This window comes from Pelobates fuscus, chromosome 1 (genome assembly GCF_036172605.1).
Source record: "Pelobates fuscus isolate aPelFus1 chromosome 1, aPelFus1.pri, whole genome shotgun sequence".
NCBI lineage: Eukaryota > Metazoa > Chordata > Amphibia > Anura > Pelobatidae > Pelobates > Pelobates fuscus.
Window position 1 is genome coordinate 169,939,443 of NC_086317.1, and position 22,927 is coordinate 169,962,369.

The 22,927-nt window shown below is 42.1% G+C and overlaps 1 protein-coding gene across 10 annotated transcripts in view; it reads left to right on the forward strand.

Moving 5' to 3' along the window:
- The first annotated feature begins 11,097 nt into the window (after nt 1–11,097).
- Nucleotides 11,098–22,927, forward strand: part of PLEKHA6 (pleckstrin homology domain containing A6) — a 163,701-nt gene continuing 151,871 nt past the window's right edge. For all 10 annotated transcript variants that reach the window (XM_063452315.1, XM_063452324.1, XM_063452366.1 and 7 more), the window contains exon 1: nt 11,098–11,206. In XM_063452315.1, coding sequence (XP_063308385.1) covers nt 11,124–11,206 — 83 coding nt within the window. In that variant the 5' untranslated portion in view covers nt 11,098–11,123. The remainder of the gene's footprint in view (nt 11,207–22,927) is intronic.

The following is a 22,927-nucleotide window of genomic DNA, read 5'->3' on the forward strand; positions in this document are numbered from 1 at the left end:
CTCTCGCTCTAAACCAACTGAATGTCCACTAGAGGGCGATGTTAGCTTGCTCGGAAAGTTGCTGTGATACAGATTTTGGCTTCCTGGCCTGCACACACCCTCAGGGTGTTCAATTGAAGCATGTCATTAGGGATTTCTGCTTCATTCCTTTGATTGTTGCAGTGCCCACACGTGGATTCCTGAGGCTGTGAGACGTTTTCTCTGGGCTCTGGCAAAATATGGATTAGTGTTTAGCTTGGTAAATATCCATGACAATAAATGACTTTTCTCAAAGTCACAGTCGTTGTTCTGCTAAAGGGAATGATGAACTCCAAATTCCTTATTCAAAAATAGTTTTTGAAAGTGTTTACCAAAGCAGAAGAAAAGTTGATATTGGAATGTGTGGGTGTTAGAACAACTAAATATATTTTCAAGCAAATTGCTGCACTCTTTTCATTTAACCCAGGCTTCCCCAAACTCCAGCCCTCCAGATGTTGCCGAACTACAACTCCCATGATTCCCAGCCTATCTCTTTCATTCATAGAATCATGGGAGTTGTAGTTCAGCAACATCTGGAGGGCCGGAGTTTGAGGAAGCCTGCTTTAACCCCTCCCTGCAAGAAGTTACCCCTTCTGACTTACTATGTATAGATCCTACCAGGGACTGGGTGGAGGGAATATTAACAAGGGAGCAGGTAATTGCCTGTAATTAAGAGGGAGGAGTGTACTGTAAAAGGTGTGGGACAATGTCTTCCTGTTACCTTTTGATTGACAAGTAGACGAGGAAAGCCAAACACTTTGTGTACTTCAGAAATAACATTCTCAGTGATATGTTTCATTTATATGCTGAGAAAGGATTGAGATACTTCCTGGTCTTACAGCTGACTCTTGTGGCCTTCATCCCCAGGTACAGTGAAAGCAGCCTCATTATACAATTCTTCTAAAGACATCGCAAACTATTCCCTAGTTATTTACAGATGGGGGATAGGTTAAGGTTTTAGATCATGTCAAAAGAGATGCAACGTTCTATCTTTTAGTTGATTACATGGGCGGGTAATCTAGGGTTCTAACATTCTGATATGGTAGGAAAATGATCAGTATTATTAATCATTGTGTTGTAGTGAAATATTACTAATGTAGTACCCTCCCCCAGCAGGGAAAAACTGCTAAACCTATATTTGTTCTTATATGTGTGTTATTGGGGGTGGGAGCAATTGGAATTTGCCCCAGGTGTGAAAAGATCTAGTTAGGACTCTGCTGGCTGTAAAACATTTTTTTTTTCCTGTGTGAAAAATTGTGTAACTGCAGACAATTTGGCAGCAAGTATTTAATTTCTTTTTTTGGTTTGAATGACTGGTAAGTAGGAGATCTTAACATGTGCTGATTGCAGAACGCTCTGTTAAAGGGACACTAGCACCTTGAAAAGGGGATTATCCACAATTCTTATTTTTATGAGTTTGGAAGAGATCCCTGTGTCCCTTACTGGTGAGGAGCCCTTGGATTATACAGTTGATGTATAGCTGTAAATATGCTGCGTATTTGGCAGTTTTAATGGATGGTTATGTTTTCAATGCCATGCACTATTTCAATACAGGGATTTTTTTCACTAACCAGTGCTTCTAGTGAACTGAAAACCTAATTGTAAAATCAAATAAAAAATTGCAGACTTGACGAATTTGCTAAATCTGATGCCTAACTTTTGCCATTTGATTTTCAGTTTCTTACAGTTTGGTGTTAAGTGAATAAATCTTTTTACTACTGATTTGTAAATGATCCTGTGGTTATTTATTGTAGGGCTTATCATGGGGACAGCAATTATTCAAAGATATTGAAGAATATTTAAACTGGAAATACATCATCTGTGTACAAGGACATTCTAACATACATTCCAGGTATGAATGAAAGCTTATAAAAGGTTAGTGCCTAAACTGTGAATTGTCAGAATGTACCAGGAAATTGCAATTGTAAAAAGATGCGTTTTGAAATTTTTTCTAATACAGTTAGATTGGCCTAAAATTGAGCAATTCCCCAAAAAAGTCACTATCAGAGTTATACCCTACGTATTGCATACTGAGCAGTTCAGCTAGTGGATATTTGGTTTCTTGCATTCTGTAATATGGTATGGGTGTTTTATGTAATTGATTTTACTAGTCAGTTGTGAAATTCCTCAGCATTATACAACCACAGTAATCAAATCCTCAGTATTTGTAAGGCATATTAAGACCGAGGCTAGTATAAGGTGTACAGTAAATTGAAGATGTAAAAAATACAACTCGTGTGTATGTATATATGTATGTATCCTACCCTACCTCACAACTTGCAGGACTTAAAGAATCCGCTGCTAATGTCTTGGTGCCCAGTTTGTATGTAGTTCATTTCAAAAGGCTTTTCCATGGCAGCATATTAAGTAAACAAATTAAGCAACTAAACTTTATAGGACAACCACAAACTGCGTTGGGGTATTCATCCAAATCCTGCAATGGAGGGTCTATGAAACCTCAGTGGAGGGGTTTTGATAGCATGCAAATTGTCTTCTCCATGTTCCAGTTGTGGGTAACCAGGTTGGTCAGAAATCACTATGAAATCTCAGTGGAGAAGGTGCCCTCAAAGTCTTAAGAAAAGTCTCTGCTTCAGATAAGTCCTCAAATGATAATTGGAAACATTGTGCACAGTGTATGGATTAGGATCATCTACGGGATTTTCAGATAGGACGGTATTTGTTTGAAATATTGCTTTAATTTTACATGGTAGAATGATATATGTATATCCTCTATCTAGTTCACTTTGGTGGTCAGTTAGAAGCTGGCTAATTGTTGTCAAGACCCTCTGGTTAGCCCACTGAGTCCATCAATAGTTTGTTAATATCCCATTTAGTCTCAGGGATCTGGTCTTCTTTATCAAAACAATTAATTTGCTTGCTAGTATGTGACAATAGGTCATCAGGTGTTTTACACCCCACCTCCTATAGAATGTAAGCTCGATTGAGCAGGGTCCTCTTCAACCTATTGTTCCTGTAAGTTTATTTGTAATTGTCCTATTTATAGTTAAATCCCCTCTCATAAAATTGTAAAGCGCTACGGAATCTGTTGGCGCTATATAAATGGCAATAATAATAATAATCAGGTGGGTTGAATGACATGTCAATCTTTGCAGACACTTTGTTTGTATTGGTTTGTATGTTCTCAAGTTCGCAATCAGGACTCCCTGTCTAGAATGTTTCCAAGTCGCGATAGGGTAAGGGTAATGACAACTATATAATAATTAAAAACTACTCACGGTTTATTCATAACGTATGTACCCTTGGTAATTTGAGGAATTTCCACTTTTTGTTCTTGTAATCTCAAGGACAAATCTTGTTCATTATGGATTTATCTGCCAAGCCATCTTCAGGTCATTTCTGCTGGTTAAGATGATATTATTTAGAGAGATACCTTGGTTTCGTGTATTTAACCATTGTGTTTCAAGGGTGTGCTTTGCTCTCTGGCTATGGCTGTGTGTATCCTTTAGCTTGATAAAAAAATAATAATAAATAGATTGTGTGTCTCTTAACAATGGAATTGTTACAAGTATCTTCTAAAAATGTATTTAAAGTGTTGATCTAAGTGCCGTGGAAAGCTATGCTCGTTGCATGGGTTACAGAGGAAAATAGGCCGGCATAGAACAGAGCACTGTGGGCTAATAATTGTGGCACATTTTAGACATGGGCTTTTCAGGGCTCCACTCAGGTTTCCAGCCCCGGTCAGCACCCTCCATCCCTCACTTCCCGACGCCCCTCTGTACGCCCTGTTTTTCCTTGCAGTAAATTCGCAAAAGTAGCTGGTCTTTTGTTTGTTTACTTGTTTGTTTTTTGGGGTAATGAATGGATTTGGTTAGGGAGATGTTTTGTCGATTCTAGCCTTTCATCGAAAAGTCTGGCAGCAAACCTGTTGCATCGCCAGTTACAAATGAATCTAAGTGTGCCATGTGTGCCTGAACATTTGGTTTTATTCCTGTCCACATTCTTGTGATGATTCTACAACTGAATCATAAACTGTGATAGATTTTGTAAGTAAGCTGCTATTTTGGGCCAACTTTACATAAGTGTTCCACAAATTATACAGTGTGAACCCAGTAGTTGAGAGGATGGATACCTCCCTTTTTAGTGTTACACCCTGAACACTTCATTCATTATCTTAAGTTATTGTTGCTGTAATTTGCAATGATTAATTATCTTATAAGTGTAGTCTTTCACCAGAACTATAGCACTTTTCCCCCCTTTCATATCTCTTGCTGTTTTGGACCCCTAGTGGACCAGTGTGTGAGAATATCCCGTCATCGGTAGTGTTCATGGAATTATTAATCCATTAAATCTATTTAGGCATTAAATCCTGGTTTATCATTCTACGCTGCCTGGTAAAAATAATAATCTAAAAGCACTATATAAGCAGATTACATAGTCAGAGTAATATTCAGGTATATCTCACTTGTGGATTTAAGTTTATTATTGACACTATGTATGATTGCAAAGGTTATAGTGCATATACTGCCCCCTCTGGGTGTGGATTATAACTGCAGATATCCCTGGAGCAGTAATGGCAAAGAACGAAATTTGCTTTCTCATTTACATCCACAATCCATCCAATTTGTGCCCGCCGATGAGTGGATCTGCTGTGGGTGAGGAAGGCTAAACTGTGTATCATGATCATGAACTAATACTGTTGCCTGTGCCGTGTGTGTTGAAGGGGTAAGATAATTGGGTGGTAACTGAATTAAGCAAATAAACCAACCATTACCAGAATTTCCTTTTATATCGAATACACAAACACACATACATTTACCCTTTAACTTCAATTACTTTTAGTAAGTGGGCGAAGGATGTGCTCTTACACACATGTGCACGTCTGGAAATATTTGGACACGGACACAATTTTCATAATTTTGGCTCTGTTCACCCCTGCAGTGTAATTGAAAATAAACATATGAGATGCGATTGAAGTGGAGGCTTTCAGCTTTAATTCTCAATTGGTAGAACAAAAATACTTTTGTGTGTAAACCTCCAAAATCGGCCACCATTCTTGGGCAGTTTCTTCCAAAAATCTTCTTTATTGATAATCCAACAAAAGTTTTTACATGGTAAAGTCGACGTTTCAGTCCTTAAGAAGAACTTTAATGAGGACATGTAAATCCTGCTTAAAGACTGAAACGTACATATTTCCATCAATGTGAATTTAACATTTACTTAAATTAACTTTTTTTCCTGGTATTTTCAAGGTATACAAAACATTTCTCTGGGGCTATTTTTCATGTTTTATGACTTTGTTTTTTTGTGTGAGCCATACAGTAATAAAACTGTCATCATTTTTTTTTTTCTCAAACGCACAAATGTCCCTACAAATATAATGCAGGTGGTTATTTACAGGACAAAATGCTTATATATGTTCTCTTTAACCTTTATGCTAGTGTTTCAACTGCCTGTTCTGATATAGAGTGGCGGGCTGTGCAGACGGTGTGTTTTTATTTTCATTTTTTTTCTTTGTGATGGAACAAAATACACCAGTACATATTCAATAATTAAGTGTGGGAATATATAAATATATATTCAATACAATGTTAAACAAATGTCTGCACACCAGTCAAGCCATAAGACTTGCTTTTCCCACAGAAATCACAAATTTGCAGTGATGTTACTACCACAAAGGATTCTGGGTGTATATGTAAATTTTTTTTATAATATTTGTATCTTGTAATACCTTTTTTATTGGACTAACAGAATTTTTTAATGACAAGCTTTCGGAAGAACTTCCCTTTCTCAAGTCTAAAGCATTTCTGAGCAAGATGACACATGGTGACACATTCAAAGTTGAGTTGTGATACAAGGGTTAAAGCGACGAGTCCAGATAAGACACAGTTTTGATAGAAAATAGACACCATTCTCGCAGAGGGTCGTAAATATCTTGTGTGAAGATCACAGAGTGAGGAGGGAGGGAGAGAGAGAGAGAGAGAGAGAAAAAACAAGAAGACGGTGCTAGAAGGTGCAAAATAATTGCTTATATTAAGAATGCATGAATTCTCATCCAAGAGGATATGCATGAAGGCCTATATCCAGCATACACAGACACACACACACAGAATCACACTCACACACAGGTACATATACATATACGCAAGTAGTGTATATGTACAAGTACATTCAACAATATACATATAAATACAACCAAATTCACAAATATATGAACATGCACACCTATACATACATCCACAGACAAGCACCAATACATGTACAAATGTGCCTACACATACATAGACCCATATATATGTATATGTACGCATACACCTATTCACATATACACACATGTATGCATATATGCCACACTTTATACTTGAACTTCCATTTGACAGCTGCTCCAGAGTTCCATTTGACAGCTGCTCCACAGCTCAGACCCACCACTTTTCTGTTTAACCCCTTAAGGACACATGACATGTGTGACATGTCATGATTCCCTTTTATTCCAGAAGTCTGGTCCTTAAGGGGTTAAAAATTACCTTGATAAGACTGAGAGATGCATAGAGCTTCCCAATTAACATTAATAAGGGGTGTCACATTGTCCTTCTGCACTCGACAAGCTATTAAAAAACACCACTTCAGCTAGTCTTGTTTACATCATATAAAACCTGTGTCATGAGTAGAACTAAATTTCTGTGCTTGTATGTGTACAAGAATATGAATATAAATATATATGTACCGGTATGTGATTTTTGTTGCTTTTTTTTTTGTCTACGAGCCATGAAACCAAAGAAGTAGGATGCAGTGTACCTGGGGGGGAAAAAAAATGTTCATCAAATTATAATAAACACTGAAAATGTGTAGGTCTTTGTATAAGGTGTTGGACTTTTCCATGACCCCTGGTATTGTTTGGGGACCAATATGTCACATTCTCATTACATGATTATTGGAGGTATTATTTTTATTGTACGGCAGCAAAAAGTCAATTTACTTTCAATAAGAACCAGTTCTGACTTTGTTATATGGTGTGGCAGTGGATGTAACCTAGTTATATTTTACAAAAGCAAAGTTATTTAGGGATTACAATAACAAAAGGCAATAATATAATGCATTAAGACTCATTATGATGTGGAATTTGCTATCCAATTGAATTTTGATGGCATATGAATATGCAGTCCATACCCTCGAGAAATTGGATACTTTTCTAGCAGCAGAAGGCAAACCGGTTGTAACAATCTAATTAAGCACAGGTAAAGTTGATTTAGAACTCGGACTCTACCTTAGAAGCAGAGAAAATATTTATTGTAATCCTTTGGTTTAATGGAAAATCCTTAAATACAGATAATTATAAAAGTTGATCTTGAGTGCATGTCTTTTTTTTTTTAACCTGATTTTCACAAATTTCAAACTTCCTGGTTTAAACATTACAATGATCTTAAATTAAAATATAGAAAACAAAATTACAGCTGCCACTTGGTTATATTCTCACCGATCTAAGTAACTGTAAACATAAATGGGATATCCAAATTCCCATTGCATGCCGGTTTATCGCTTACTTTTCCGATGAGGTCAGGAAGGATGTGATCTTGGGAAACAGGGCTTACTAGCCAAAAATGTGCTTTTTTTTTTTTTTTTAGATGGATGGAAAGTTTGATTTAGGACTAGAATTTGTTGGGGGATGGACAGATGGGGATGGACAGAGAGAGTCTGCATGCATGTATTTTTTTTGTCCGACAATAAGTATATCTACCCAAATACTGAAACATTGCTATATTGTCTCTATGTTGATATATGCTGAGAGCTCAGAGCATTGCACTGCCTCCTTGACTGCATCCTGCTGCCATCTCTTCCCCAAGTAAACAACGGGCACGCATCTGGCCATCCATCTGATCTAAAAATGTTATTCATAAGACCAGGCATGCTTCTTCCATTGCTCCATATGTCCCTATTGAAGGCACTTTTTATAGGGCACCGGTCTGAGCCCCATGAGTCTGACCGGTCTGAGCCCCATATACCGCTCCATTGCGGTGTAAACTGCAATGCACTGTGTGTTCTAACACCTTTCTATCATGGCCAGCATTACGTTTTAACAACTTTAAACCATTACTATATAGCCAATGGAATACATCACAGAAATTGCACTACTTTTGATCTTTTTACTGTCTCTAGTCAAGTCCAGACACAAAATGTTTATTCATAAGGTTTGACCAAAGGCGTTTGTGTTGAAAAATGGCCAGATCCTTTAATTTTTGAAATAAGGAACAGTCACTAACGTACAGTGGAGTTCACTGGCGGATCCAGGGGGAGACTTTTTTTAAACAAAGCCCCCCCACACATTCACACACTGCCCCACACGCACATGCATTGCCCCCCCCATACATACACTGCCCCCCCCCCCCCCCACACACACATACACTGCCCCTATACATACACTGCCCCCCTGAGCTATAGTCTGCAAGTGCCCCTCCCGAGATCAGGCTCTGGATCCGCCACTGGTGGAGCAGCATAGTTTTTCCTTCTTCTAATCATTACAGGGGCCTAGTGTGGGCACCCAAACTCTGCACCTTCATGTTGCTTATCATGGTGAGGGCTGACTCGCATAGTTGTTGTAATACAAAATGACTAAATGGCAGCAAAAAGTAATTTGATCAGCAGTTTGCTTCAGTGCTCTTCAGATGTGCATCTACCAGAATTAAGTGCTGACTCCATAGCCGATGTAAATCAGAATTAACCTTACATGTCTTTTTTTTCCAGGAGACCTCACCCGACATAACTGTACAATGCTACAGAAATGTAACTAGGAATAGTCTATTTGTGCATGTTGAGATTAATTTTGAATCACATAACCATTATTTAAGACTGCTAGTCTAGGCACGTTGTCTGTCGATCTGTCTTACTTCTGTGTTATATGTATATTGTACCTTTTGTGATTGTAGGCATGGCCATAATGTCCATATTTGGCAGCAAAACAACTTTAACACCATGTTATATCAAAGGAATAATAGAGGCACGCACATGGTATTAAAATGGATTTCAATAAATGACACATGTATTTAATGTCTTTATATTTTTAGATTTTCTTGTCCTGTTAAACTCACATTATCACTATTACCACAAAGTGTCACAACTATAGTATAACTTCTAAGTTACATAAGACAAAAACATCCAGATCATAGCACACACCCACTTAGTGAATGACAATTGTGTCGTGAATGACCGGGTGAACAAATTTTAATTATGAAAAATTATAACCTTGGCGTACACATTAGAATCTTATTTTTAGTACACGGGTTAAAAACCTAAGCAAAATGAAAATTAGTTTTTTACTATTTTTGTTTAAACCTACCACTGTGCTCTGTCATTTTGAGAATATTTTATTCCAATCATTATTTGCCTGAAATTTTACTTCTTATAGAAAATGAGTTGCATTAGCAAGCTGAAATCCACTATATTTGACTCAGGCCTGAATAAAAACATAAAAGCACCTTGCAGCCATTCATGTGCCAGAAGAACATTGACATTAAATTATTATCAAATTACTTTCTATGTTTCAGACTATGTTTCAGACCATATTAGTGATATACACATTAAAATATGAATAAAAGTAAATTTCAAGTTTAGACATAAATAGCTGATTTCAGTAGTTCGTTGGAGATTGTTTAGTTCAAGCATGTCAAACTCAAAGGCTAGCACGGGCCAAATAAACAAGGTTTAAGTTTGTGGGCCACACTCTCTGACAGACACACACACACTGACAAGCACACACACACACACACTGACACACACATTTACACATTCTTGCACACACTCACATCATTTTATTTATTGCTCCCTACCTTTGGGAGCTGATGTGGGGCCTCTCCCTGGGGTCCAGTGGGGATCTTCTCTCAGGAGCTCAGTCTTCCTGCTCATCATTGCTTCCTTTCGCGCAGTTTAGTGATGCCGGCATGACGTTATATTCCGGCACTCTGCATCACTTCAGAGGGCACGCGCGAGCTCCCTCGCTGCCGCCAGCGTCCTCTCCTCCACGGCTAGGTAAATTTTAGCAGAGTAGGCACCTGCAATGTGAGTAAGCATGTCAACCATTGCAACCCTCCCCCTCCCCTAGACATCAGCAAGTGGGGGAAATGTAATGCGCATGCGCTGGCATTATTAATGGGCGTGCTCGCTTTAGTTGTATAATGCTTTCCTATGAGGTTTTACATGACGCTGGATGTCCTCCTGCATAGCAAGAGGACATCCACAGTCAGGCGACCAAAAGTCTCAGAATGACCCGGAAATCCCTCTAGTGACGGTCTTATAGACAACCACTAGAGGTGGAGTTAACCCTCCAAGGCAATTATTGCAGTTTATTAAAAACTGCAATAATTACAATTGCAGGGTTAAATGACCTGGGACAGTGCTTCCAGACCACTTCAGTGAGCTGAAGAGATCTGGGTGCCTAGTGTCCCTTTAAATTCCCAACAATTTATACTCTAAAAACCATGATAATTTTTAAATTTAAGAAATTGTCATATATAAAATAATAAGCAATACATTAAAATCCACTGTATTTGTTTGTTGTTTGATAAATGGTACTTATTTAAGTATCTGAAATACGCCTGTTATTTCCCTGTGTCAAGATGTTTAGAGCCACAATTACAAGGCCCACTGGAATTTATCTGAAAGTAAAATAATAATAATAACCAGGAAATGCACATTCAGATTACTCTGGTTTTCAAGTACGTCCTAGGGATGTTACCTTAGCCCAACATCGAGGGGTTGTTACTGATAGTAATCTAATGTTTGCAGTCGTTTATTTAACAATGGTGCTTTCTATTTTCTTTGTTTGCTTTTAGAACCCACCCAATGGCTGTTTAAAATACTGCGTTTTGCCTATATGAATGAAATGCATTGTCTGTAATCGTAAATGTTCAAAACACAAGTAAAGCACCTTTATCCTGAAGTTTACATTTAATATCATTCTGATATGAACAGATAAGCAGAATTGTCTGAAGTCTCCCAGACCAGGAAGTAGTCTAGCACTGCACATCAGAAGAAAGCACCTTTTACAACAAGTAGCACACCTCTCCATAGATACCAACAAGTAGTTCCAGGCTGTGCACAAGTGTCACCTTCTTTATTTTTCCTCTGTAGAACAGCCAACCATTAGAAGACTAGCCATGTCAGAAGAAGTGGAATGGGTACACCTGCCTGAAAATTGGAGCTATGGAGTGATGAGTGATGGAAGAGTTTTCTTCATTAAGTGAGTGTGCCGCTATTAATCCATACCCTGTGTTTATAACACACTGTTCCGTCAACCCCCACCAGGGGGGAGATTTTATGTAAGTTCCCTTTGAGCATTTTGTAGAAGCAGTGCAAGTATAATCGCTGCCAGTAATGTTCACAGACATACTTAATGTAATAACAGTAAATGCTTGCTATTAATAAGTGTTTTACCAGGAAGGATACTTTGCGATTTTCGCTTGTTTTCATCTACGCTATTACCAGGCTCAGTTGTAATCTTTGTCCTGATAATGGCTGTTTTCAGTACCGCTGCTGTTTTATCAATACAGTAGTTTTGATAAAGAAAACATGACACCAAATAATTATTTGGAAAAAAAAATTAAAATACATTCATTCTATCTAACACTGTTGTGCGCTTTTATTTTTCCACATGGTCAGATATAAAAAAAAAAGGCAGTCTTTGCCCTGGTGCTAAGTTGTCGAAAGTTTTTTTTTTTTTTTTTTTTTTTTTTTTTACAGAGCAGGATTAAGATACTAGAGCAGGCTGAACTACAACTCCCATGATTCTCAACCTATCTATTTAATTCATAGAAACATGGGAGTTGTAGCTCAGCAACATCTGGAGGGCCGGAGTTTGAGAAAGCCTGTACTAGAGTATCCTAAACAAATCACCAGTTTGGGCCCCACATATCACTCTTAGTATAGCGATGACGAATGGAGCCAAGCATATTCCGCCTGTGCCTTGGCGGTTGCTTTATGATTAAACAGGCCATGCTCTTTGATTATACGTTACCCTTGTGAACTTGTAGAACATCTTGTTACTTGGGCACACTCCAGTGTCCTGATGTTTGCAAACACAAAGTCAGATTTAAGGGTTGTTTGCACTAGTTGCACCCCTGGCACATGTGATTTAGGCAGCCGGAACTCTGGTGAATGACATTTTCAGCTTCTTCTCTTGCAGGAGACACTTGGAAAATATACATCTCCCCTCCCTCTGTGCACTCCCTGTGGGTTGTGCCTCCTTAATTATGACAAGCATCTACAAGATAGGAGTTAATGAAAAGTCCCTCCCCTTTATCCCATAAAGGGCTTCCCCCGGCAAACCCAGCCCAGTTCATCCTTGTCCCAGCATGGGATGGATCAAGCTTCTACTTGAGGTAGAGCCGCCCGGGTGGTAGACTGAGCGGCATGGCTCTGTCCATGGAGGTCCCGAGCCCTTTCAGGTATTTGTGTCGCGCAAGTATGTTCCGGCTTTGTGATTATGGGAGGGCCAGGGGATGCCTTCATGACGCTACAGGCCATGTGCCTGTGCACAGCGGTGGAACGCATGCCTGGGTGGTGTTGCGTTCCACCGACATTCTGGGTACGCCGCTGCACGCGTGAACCGGAACTTCCGGGAAATCGCACCGGATTTGGGCGTAAAAATGCGGTGCAGTTTTCCTCTGGCAGCTAGATGCTGGTCAGAAAGGATTCTCCGTGTCACCAGCCCCCCACACGGCTAAGAGGTTTTTGAGGAAAGATTAAAAAAATCTTTACTTTGAAACTCTTTGCTTTCTGTTAAACCGTTTAGGCCGCAGGCATAGGCAACCTTCGGCACTCCAGATGTTTTGGGCTACACTTCCCATGATGCTTTGCCAGCATTATGGGTGTAAAAGCATTATGGGGGATGTAGTCCACAACATCTGGAGTGCCGAAGGTTGCCTATCTTAAAGGTATATTTCTGTTATTTTTCAGATATGTCTAGCCCTCAGCAAATGGATAAATACATGCCTACTCCTGCAACTAGGAAGGCCTCATCCAAAGCCAAACATTTAGTTTGCAATGATTGTTCCACCCCCCCTACCGGATGGAACTAGGAATAAAGTGTGTAATCAATGTGCAGCAATGTCTTTGGAAAAATCCAAACAAAAGGATATGCAATCGTTCCTGTCCTGGTTTCAGGATAACCTAGCTCAGACTTTGGATCCTTTTAAAGAGTCACATAAGGTTTCTGCTGTGGTGCCTGAGGTGGTCCTTAGAGGCAGAAAAAGGTGGTCTTCTTCTAATTCTGACATATCTTCAGGCGAATGTTCGTCTACTGCTGACTCAGGGGTTTCTAGTTCATCATCTTGAGTGGAGTCTGGGTTCCCACCGGATAAACTAAGAAAGTGAATCAGAGTTTGTTGCAGGAAGATACTGCTAAGGGTAAGAAAGGTTTCCCTGTACCTCAAGCCATGGTTGACCGTATTTACAGGGAATGGGAAAACCCAGAAAAGCGAGCCTTTATCTCCCGGCATTTTAAAGAATTGTTCAAGATTACGGATGATGCTAAATGGGACAAATTGCCTAAAGTGGATATCCTGGTGGCTCAGCTTTCTAAAAAGACCACTATTCCAATAGGGGAAGTAGCAGCATTAAAGAATCCTATGGATAAGAGGGCCGAGACCTTCTGCAGGCGTGCTTTCCAGTCGGCAGGTTTCCAATGTAAAGCTTTGCTGGCAGGGGCAGCAGTATCCAGAGCTAGTAACTTGTGGCTGCAATCTTTAGAGGAGATGATGTTGGACTCTCCAGACAAGCAACTGGTTGGGCTGCTACAAAATGTGAAATGGTCTAATACATTTATTATGGATATGATGAAGTGTTCAAGTTGGCTTCCAGAATCATGGGCTTATCTTCAGTTGCCCGTAGAGCCTTGTGGCTCAGAGCCTGGACTGCAGATACAGCCTCAAAATCGGTCCTCGGTGAACTCCCATCGGAAAAACAAAAGCTGTTCGGGTCTCCTTTAGAGGAGATCATTAAACAGATGTTTGAGACGAAAAAAGCCCTACCTCAAGACAAGAAATTTTCTTGGAAGCCTGGTTATAAAAAATTCCAGTATAGGAATAGAAGAACCTGCCAGGATAGGCCTCGTTATTTTCAAAAAAGAGGAAAAAATCTGAGGTTTGAGGAGAAATTTTTTTATAGATCTGACAAGTGTAGGCTTTTCTGATGCCAAGAGAGTAGGAGGCAGAATCCAGCGTTTCTTCAAAAGTTGGGAAGAAACTACAAGCAATCTATGGATTCTAAATCTGGTGAAAAGAGGGCACCGATTGCACTTTCTAAACCTGCCCAAAATAAAATTAATAATTTCCCTTTATCCATCCTCCCGAGAATCAGAAGCTCTGTTTGCAGCAACAGTTCTGCTATTAAAAAAAAAAAAAAAGGGGGGGTCATAGAAAAGGTTCCGGTGACCCAGGAATTCCAAGGGGTCTACTATCCTGTGTGATTTTTTTGAATCGTAGGTGTGTAGTTTAGTTCATAGCTGCGAGAGAAGTCTGCTGGTATGGCTATCCCTAGGTATTTAATATATGTAGATGTGAAGTCAAAGGGGTAGATTTTGAGTGTAGCTGTATTAGTGGGGGCGTCTATGTGTATGGCGAGGACTTCAGTCTTGTCGATATTTAGTTTATATCCCGATACTTTGGCGTAGGTTTCTAGGGCTTGGAGGAGTAGCGGAAGGGATGTTACTGGTTCTGTTATTGTAATGAGCAGGTCGTCCGCATATGCTGCGGTTTTGTACTCTTCTTCGCGGATTTTCAGGCCTTGTATGTTTTCATTTGTTCTGAGTGTTTATAGGAGCGGCTCCAGGGAGAGCGCAAAGAGGAGTGGGGACAAAGGACATCCCTGGCGTGTGCCGTTGTGTATTGTGAAGGAGGGGGGGTGTGTTAGGGGGAAATAGGAGATGGGCTTGTGGGGTGACGTATAGTACTTGCAGAGCGGTTATGAATGTTTGTGGGAATCCGAATTTAACTAGAGTGGCGAATAAGAAGGGCCATAGCAGATGGCACACTCCCTGAGAGCGGTTATTGATAAGGCACGCTCAGCATAAAGCGCTCACCGCGGCACCACCGCTTTAGATAACGCCACCAACCAAGTGGAACTAGAGCTTTTATATAAACCTCCTAGCCAATGTCATACTTTAAGTTCCACTAACACTACGCGCTTAACGACAGTTCTTATCAATGCCACATAGACGTCACATAAATATGGTAAACACACCTGACACAGCTATCGCAACATCTTTACTTTACAAGTTCAAGTTTTCCTGAATGTCTAATCTACATAAATAAAAAATGTGCAGTAATAGCAAATGTCATACTAATGTTACACTTGTTACAGTCGCGCTTGACCTAGCTGTTGTGGCTAATCAAGCAAAATGTACAACTTGCACAACAAAAATAAAGAATTCAAAAAAAAAAAAGAAGGGCCATAGCAGTCTGTCAAAGGCCTTTTCTGCGTCGAGTGATAGGAAAAGGGTTGGTATGTGTCTAGTTTGTGCCGTCCAAATGAGGTTGTATGTCCATCTTGTGTTGTCGCTGGCCTGTCGCGCTGGTATGAAGCCTACTTGGTCTGGGTGTATTAATTTGGGTATGAGGGGATTGAGGCGGTCAGCAAGGATTTTGGTGAACAGTTTTATATCTACGTTGAGAAGGGAGATCGGTCGGTAATGTCCTGGTTCTAAATGTGATTTATTAGGTTTTGGGAGGAGGCATATGTTGGCTTGTAGCATGTCTTTTGGTAGTGGGTCACCCTGTAATATGGCGTTGTACAGGTTGCATAGGTGTGGGATCAAGGTGGGGGCATACGTTTTGTAGTAGAGTCCGGTGAAACCATCTGGGCCATGGCTTTTGTTGGGTTTCAGGGATTTTATCGCCCCTGCGAGTTCTTCTATCGTTATGGGATTGGCCAGCGATTGTGCTGTTTCTCCAGTGAGGGATGGTAATGTTACCTGTTACATGTCCTGTAAGTCTTTTAATAGGTGTTGGGTTGTGGCGTGCTTCTGGTGTGTGATCGTATAGAGCCTCGTAGTATTTTAGAAAGACGCTAGCAATTTCTTCTGGGGCCTCTGAGACTGCTCCGTCTGGTGTGCGTATCGTGTGTATCTGTTTGTTTTCGGTTCTTTAAGTTTTCGTGGGAGTAACGTATCGGCTTTGTTTGCTTTGTCATAGAAGAGTTGTTTTGACCAGAGTAAGGCTTTTGTCAAGTCTTTTGCCATGTATGTTTTGATATCTGTTTGGCATTTTCTTATTTGTTCGTTTAGTTCTTGCGTTGGGTCAGTTTTGTGCTTTGCTTCGAGGGTTCTAAGAGTTTTGAGTGTTTGTTCTAGGTGTGCTACCTGTTGTTTTTTATGGATAGTTGCTTGGTTTATCAGGACTCCCCTGATTACTGCCTTATGGGCAGCCCATAGGGTCCCTTCCGAGGTGTCCGTGTCTTTGTTCAGTTGGAAGTATTCTGTGAGGGCTCTATCAACCGATTGTCTGATTTGTGGGTTGTGTAACAGGTGGGGGTTTAGTCTCCATGACCATGGTCTGACGGTGCACGGTAGGTTAATTGTATGTTATTTCTGCGTGGTCGGAACCACGTAATGGGGCCTATGGATGTGGAGTTGGCCTGTCGCGCTAGTGCTGGGGAGATGAGAAAAAGGTCAATGCGGGAATATGATTGATGTGGGTGCGAGAAGAAGGTGTAATCTAAAGATGTTGGGTGTTGGGATCTCCATGCGTCTAGTAGGTGGGTGCGTGAGATGAATGAGGAGAGCAGTTTGTCGGCTTTGGCCGTCGGTTGTCTATGTTGGGTGTGTGTGCGTGTGCGAAGTCTGTCTACTGAGGGTGATGGGGTGACGTTGAAATCTCCGCCGAGTATGGAAGGATGGGAGGGGAAGAGGGCTAGGTGTGCCTGTATCGTTTGCCAGAAAGTACTGGAGGGTGTATTTGGGGCGTATAAGGAGGTGAAAGCATACGAGTGCGTGCCTATTTTGCCCGTGACTGTGAGGTATCGGCCTTGTGGGTCTGCTATTGTGCGCTGGATGGCGAGTGGGCACGATTTTCGTATAACGATAGCTACTCCGTTGTGTTTATCGTGAGGGGAGCTGGCGAAATGGTTAATTCGGTAGTGTCGGCTCAGGAGAGTTGTTTAGCTTCGGTGTAGTGTGTCTCTTGAAGGAGGAGTATGTCCGCTTTAGATCTGTTTGCCCATCTCATTAGTTTATGTCTTTTGGCCGGATTATTTAATCCTTTGCAATTTATTGATAGGCAGGTCAGGGTGGCCGGCATGCTGGGAGTCGCTGTGTTGTTTCTTTTTTTTTTAAATTTGCATTTTATTAGCTTTTGCACATAAATCTTACAACGTGACCAATATATGGGTAAAGTAAAGTATAGTAAAATATAAACATTTGCAATGCTGGGTATGGGTCCATATCACATATAGCCAAACAGCACTACATGTTAAGGAGATATGATACTAGGTTAAAATATGCTAGTTTTACTTGTAATGTCTAGGATTAGAGTAAAGTGTCTCTAGATTGTAGTTGTGTCTTCGGTCTCTCGTCGTTGATCGTAGGCTTGTTTTGCCGTCCTCGCATTGTAGGTTTGCGCTGGAACTCTTCAGGTAGTGTTCCTCGAGCCCCGTAATTTTTGCAATGGAAGGGTCTTCACTACTGCAGATTCCAGTCTCCACCGTGGTGCGGTGTGGCCCTGAGTCATAGGGGTCGGTATGTCGTGCCCCTTGGGGTCTGCTCGTTTCTTTGGTGTAGGCTCCGGTTGTATTTGTTGTCGTCTGTCTGTTAGTGCATTAAGGCTGCGGAGGAAAGGTTCTGGGTCCTCGGAGGAAGTGAGGGTGACCTGTCCTGTTCCCGACATTGCCAAGAGTGACCCGTCCGCTCCCCATCTGTACTTCACGGAATTGTCTCTTAGTCTCTTTGCTATGGGTGCCAGTTTCCTCTTCTCTACCAATACTGCAAAAGGGAGATCACTGTATATCGCCAGTGTAGTGTTTTCGTAGTGTATGGTTTGTAATTCCCTGGATCTGGCCATGATCGCGGCTCGTACCGCTATGTCTCTTGTGAGAGCGATTGTGTCTCTCGGGGCGTCGCTAGGTGCTGCAGCGGACTTTTTCACCCTGAATGCTGCTTTTATGGCGGGTGAGGTTGCTTCACTTTTGATTCCCAGAGCTGCTATCGAGTTCCTGGCGAACTCCAATAAGTGCTCCCCTTCAACAGCCTCTGGGATACCCCTAATACGGATGTTCCTTTGTCTGTGTCTGGTTTCGAGCAGTGTCATTGCCCGTTGCATCTGGCGTACCTGAGTGGTGAGTTCCGCTATTTGGCTGCTGTTGCTTTGTATGTGGCTGTCTCTGGCGGTTTCTCTCTCCTCCACCTCTTTCACTTTTTGTTGTATAATCCCCATTTCATTTTGTGTCTCCGCCAGATCTGCCTTCCAGATCTTCCTCAGGTCCTTTAGCAGGTTTTTAATGTCCCCTTTAGTAGATGGGGATGAGTCTTCTTCTGACTCCGAGGTGTGGGGGGTCTCCCCCTGTGCGGATGAGGGAATCGATTCCTCTCCCTCCTGAGAGTCTTCCGAGGCTTCTGGGTCTGTGTGGGTTTCGGGCGCCATCTTGGGCTGCAGCCGCGGTTCAGGCCTGCTGAAGGAGAGCCTGATATCAGGCATACGCGGAGGTTCGGGTCTTGCTCTTTGACGATTCTTGCGGCCCATTTCGTTCTCTGGGGGTTCGTGGGTCTCTTGCTGTGAGTAAAGTTTGTTTTTTTATCGGCTTTTCTTTCTTTTTTGTGGGTTCCTGTCGGAGCTCCACAGATAGACGTCTGGTTCAGTGCTCTGCCGGCCACGCCCCCCGTCGCTGTGTTGTTTCTAGTGTGTGTGTTGTCTTGTTTTTGTTGTATGTGTTGGGGGGGCGTACGGGGTTGTCGGTTGGCGGGGCGGGCGAGAGTTCGGAATGGGGGTTGAGTGAGGGGCGACGGTGTAGGGGGGAGTTTGTGGGGTGTAGGGTGTCCCAGGTGGGTCTGGGTACGGGGGGGTGGGTTGGATCCTGGTCTTTACTGGTTAGTTGCCAGGCGTCTTTTGGGCGGTTGGGTTCGTGTGTGTAGATGTTTTTGGGTCGTGTGCAATTTAGGGTTTGGGTGTTCTTATTTTTGCTAGTTGGTAAAGTGTTCCTGGTGTTATACATTTGTTTAGGGTTATGAGGAGGGAGGTGGGTCGGCGCTGCGCCTCTCCCTCTCTGTCCCCGGGTTTTCTGTTTTGTTTCCGAGGGTGCATCTCGGGTAGGGTGGCTTGAGTATAGGTTTCAGTTGTGCTGTTGGTTTGCCTCGCATCGTGCGAGTGTGGAAATATTGGAGGGTTAGTTTGTCGGTTGTTGTGTGGTAGAGTGGTGAGTTGTGAGAACATAGTTTGTAAGTTGCGATGTCATGTGGGTGTTGTTTGCAGCTATGGTCTGTGTGGTTCTTACCTTAGCTACGTGTTTGAGTGGTTCCTTGGTTGCGTGTGCTTGTCGTGGCGTCTTTGATGGGTGGCGCAGGTGTTATTGTGACTACGCTTCGTGGGTCTTTTCTGCTAACCTGTTTGTGTTTGGATATCGGTGTGTTCCGGGTAGGTGTCTATTTGCTTGTCGTTGGACAGTCTGTGTTCATCCGTGACGTTTCTGTCCAGGTTGGGTGTTCTGTCTATCCTTCATGTTTCAGGTGTCAAGAATCGTTTTTGCTGGAAAACAAAGGTGTGTGCAGAGGCAAAGCAATCGGTTTTAGTTGTGTGTATCAAGTAATTTTCCTTCCCGGTAGGCCCTGTGGGCGGTTTGCCCGTTCCCTCTGTAGAGGTTTCTCCTGTAAGGCCCTAGTTTTGGCTCTGTCGCATCTTTGGCCCAGCATTGTAGCTTTTCAAGCTTTATTTGCCCCCTTCATTTCTGTCTTTTATTGTAGATTCCGAGCGCGAAATCCTGCATTCCACCCTGGGTGCTTGTTTTTAGGTCAGGCTGGTTTGGTCTGGTTGTAGAGCCCTGCAAGATCTATGGGCCTCTGCGGTGTGTTCCTTCTCTCCCCATCTCTCTCCCCTCCCTCCACCCCCCTCCTCCCCTCCCCCCAACCAATTAGGACAAGAAGAAAAAGAAGAGAGAAATATATGAGTAGAGTAAGAAGGCAATAAAACAATAATAGAAAGGTGGGGGAGAGAGACTGCACTCTGGCTCCGGTCTGTAACCATGGTGTGTGATGTCTCTAGGTATACTAGGGTGGGTTGTGTAAGTACTGGGCTGAGGTTGTAAATCTTGGAGAGACCGGGGGGGCTCGTGGTTCTACCATGTGGCCTGTTATGTCTCGGTGTAGTCATTTTGTGTGGTTGGGAAGCGGTTATACAGCTTCCAGACATGTTTGAGGTTTAAGGTTTGGGGGGCATGCATGTTGTCCCCCGCGCTTGTGTGTTGTCATTACGAGCTTTGGGCTGGGGCTTACCGGGCCTAGGCCCTATTTTAAGCGGGTGTGGTGCCCTGTGGCTCTATGGTATGGCAATTAATTGTAACTTTTTGAGAAACCAGCATAATAAACAAAAACATTAACTAGGATGTAACATGTTGTAGTATATACTACCAGAGTAACCGTGTCCTTGGACCACGTTTGCGGAGTGGAACTTTCCGCTCTGTTTGGATCCGCCAGGGTAGTTCTGGCAGCCGCTTGTGGTACCGTTCAAGTGTCCGTTTGGGTTAGCTCCTGTGAGGTTGTTGGCGATTTCCTCTTGGGCTGCGTGCGGGTTGCGCTGGAGCGGGGTACTCCTTTACGGCTGTTGTCTCCAGGTGTGGCGCGGTTTGAATAGTCCGGTGGATACCGCAAAGGGATTCCCAGATGTGCTGCAAAATCTTGCATGTCTGTGACCTGATGGGTGAAGGTTTGTTCTCCCTTTTTCACTGTCAGTTTGAAGGGGTGCCCCCAAATGTAGCGCCACCCGGTTTCGATTAATGCGGTGGTGAGGGGTTTAAGCTCCCGACGTTTCCTCAATGTTGAGGGAGCCAGATCTTGATAGAAGTGTAGCTGTTGCCCTTGGTATAGTGGCGGGCGGTCTCTGGCCGCGTTCATCAATTTTTCTTTTAAGTGCGGGATCTATTGTTTAAATCCTCTAGGCCATCTTCCAGGAAACGTACCCTGTCTGTCAGCTTCTCCACTTCTTTGCCTTGGTTAGCTGTTCGTATTTGGGTTTCTTTTATTAGGCGTTCTGTGGTGCCTGTACAAGAGGCCAGTGCCTCTAAGTCTTCTTTGAGGCCTGATATTTGTTTTTCGAGCGCGGCTGTGGTGAAGGCCTTGATATCGGCGGATGTTTCTCTGAGCATTTTTCGGAGATCCTCTTTGGTAAGAGGGGATGTGTCGTTAGTTTCTCGGTCGCTCTCTTCAGAGTCTGAGCCTGTGTCCGCCTGACTTTGGGCCCAAGATGGCTGCCTGTCATCTTTGGCGCGGAACATTGTGGCCACTGACGGCGTGGATTCTTTTCTTTTTTTCGTTCCCCCCATCTGATTGAGTGGTGGTGGGGTCGCTGTGGGTCTGTGGTCGGTTTTGAGGGTGAGATGCACCTTTGTGGAGGCTGATGGATGCAGATTGTATGCCCGGGGTAAGAGAGCTAGGAGAGCACACGTCTTACTCCATTGAAGGTTAGGCTCCGCCCCCAGGATTTGGTTTTTTTAAACAGTTTTTCCCCTAATGGCAAGCCAGTGCCAAGGACCCCCTGGCAGTTCAATGAAGTTGTTATAGTACCCAGAGTGTTCATGTAAAGCTGGATTTCAAACTGAGGGAGTTTAGTGAATTCTAAAAATAATTCATCTGCCACAGAGCTTGATAAAATCTCTATTAGGAGCAGAAAAGTTATACAACTATGTTTGTATTTCTAAAGCTGGTTTCCCTTTAAAAGTAATTATACTTTATTTTGAGATAGATATATATATATAATTTTTTTTAATTTAGATTTTATTTATTATTTTGCTTATTGGGCAAATGAATTTCAAAGCAGCCTGGGCATTACTTTTTGGCACAGTGGGCACTTTGTATCATTAAATTTCTCAGATTTCCTCTTCCCTGAACAGTTGAACACTGTGCTCTACAGTTGTCCTGAGAAAATCCAAAGTTGTGATAATTACATTATTCAGCAACTTGTGTTTGTTCCTTTTTTGTCATAATCACTGCCTGTTTGGCTCACTCAAACATTTTAAAATTGGGAAGTGATATTTGAATAACTGCAAACACAGTAAAAAAAAAATCATCTCACCTAAAAGTCAAGTATTGCTTTAAAGGGACACTATGGTCACCAGAACAACTACAGCTTAATGTATCATAATGTAGTTGTTCTAGTGAGTATAGTCGGTTCCTGCAGGCTTTTAATGTAAACCCTGTCTTTTCAGAGAAGAGTTGTTTACATTGCTCCCTAGGAACACATCCAGTGGCAGTCACTCAGACTGCGACTAGAGGTGCCTCCGGGGTCAGTGCTGCACAATGTGCAACACTGACGTTTAGCGTCTCCACGCTCTGCATAAATTCACTGAACGTTCCCCATAGAGATGCATTGATTCAGTGCTGATTGTCATGACGTTTTGCCACACATGTTCAATAGTCTCCCGATTTCCTGTGGGAAAGCATTAGATATGGTGAGATCAAGTTTAATATCAAATCAAGGAGGCGGAGCAGGTATGGGGCCAGCTGCAAGGATACTGGGGAAAAAAGGTGAGTAAAACACCTTTTTAAGGAGTGCTGGTAAACCTAAGTGCCACATTTAGACCTATTGTGTCAGGAATATATGTTTATATTCCTGACATATAGTGTTCCTTTAACAAATTTATATAAACGTTTTCAGATGACAGACCAACCTGTATTCCTATTGTGTTAGTGTTCCTTTCCCTAGATATATAGGTATCCCCTCCATGTGTTCCATAATATTAATACATTTCTAGCTCAGCGGTATAATCT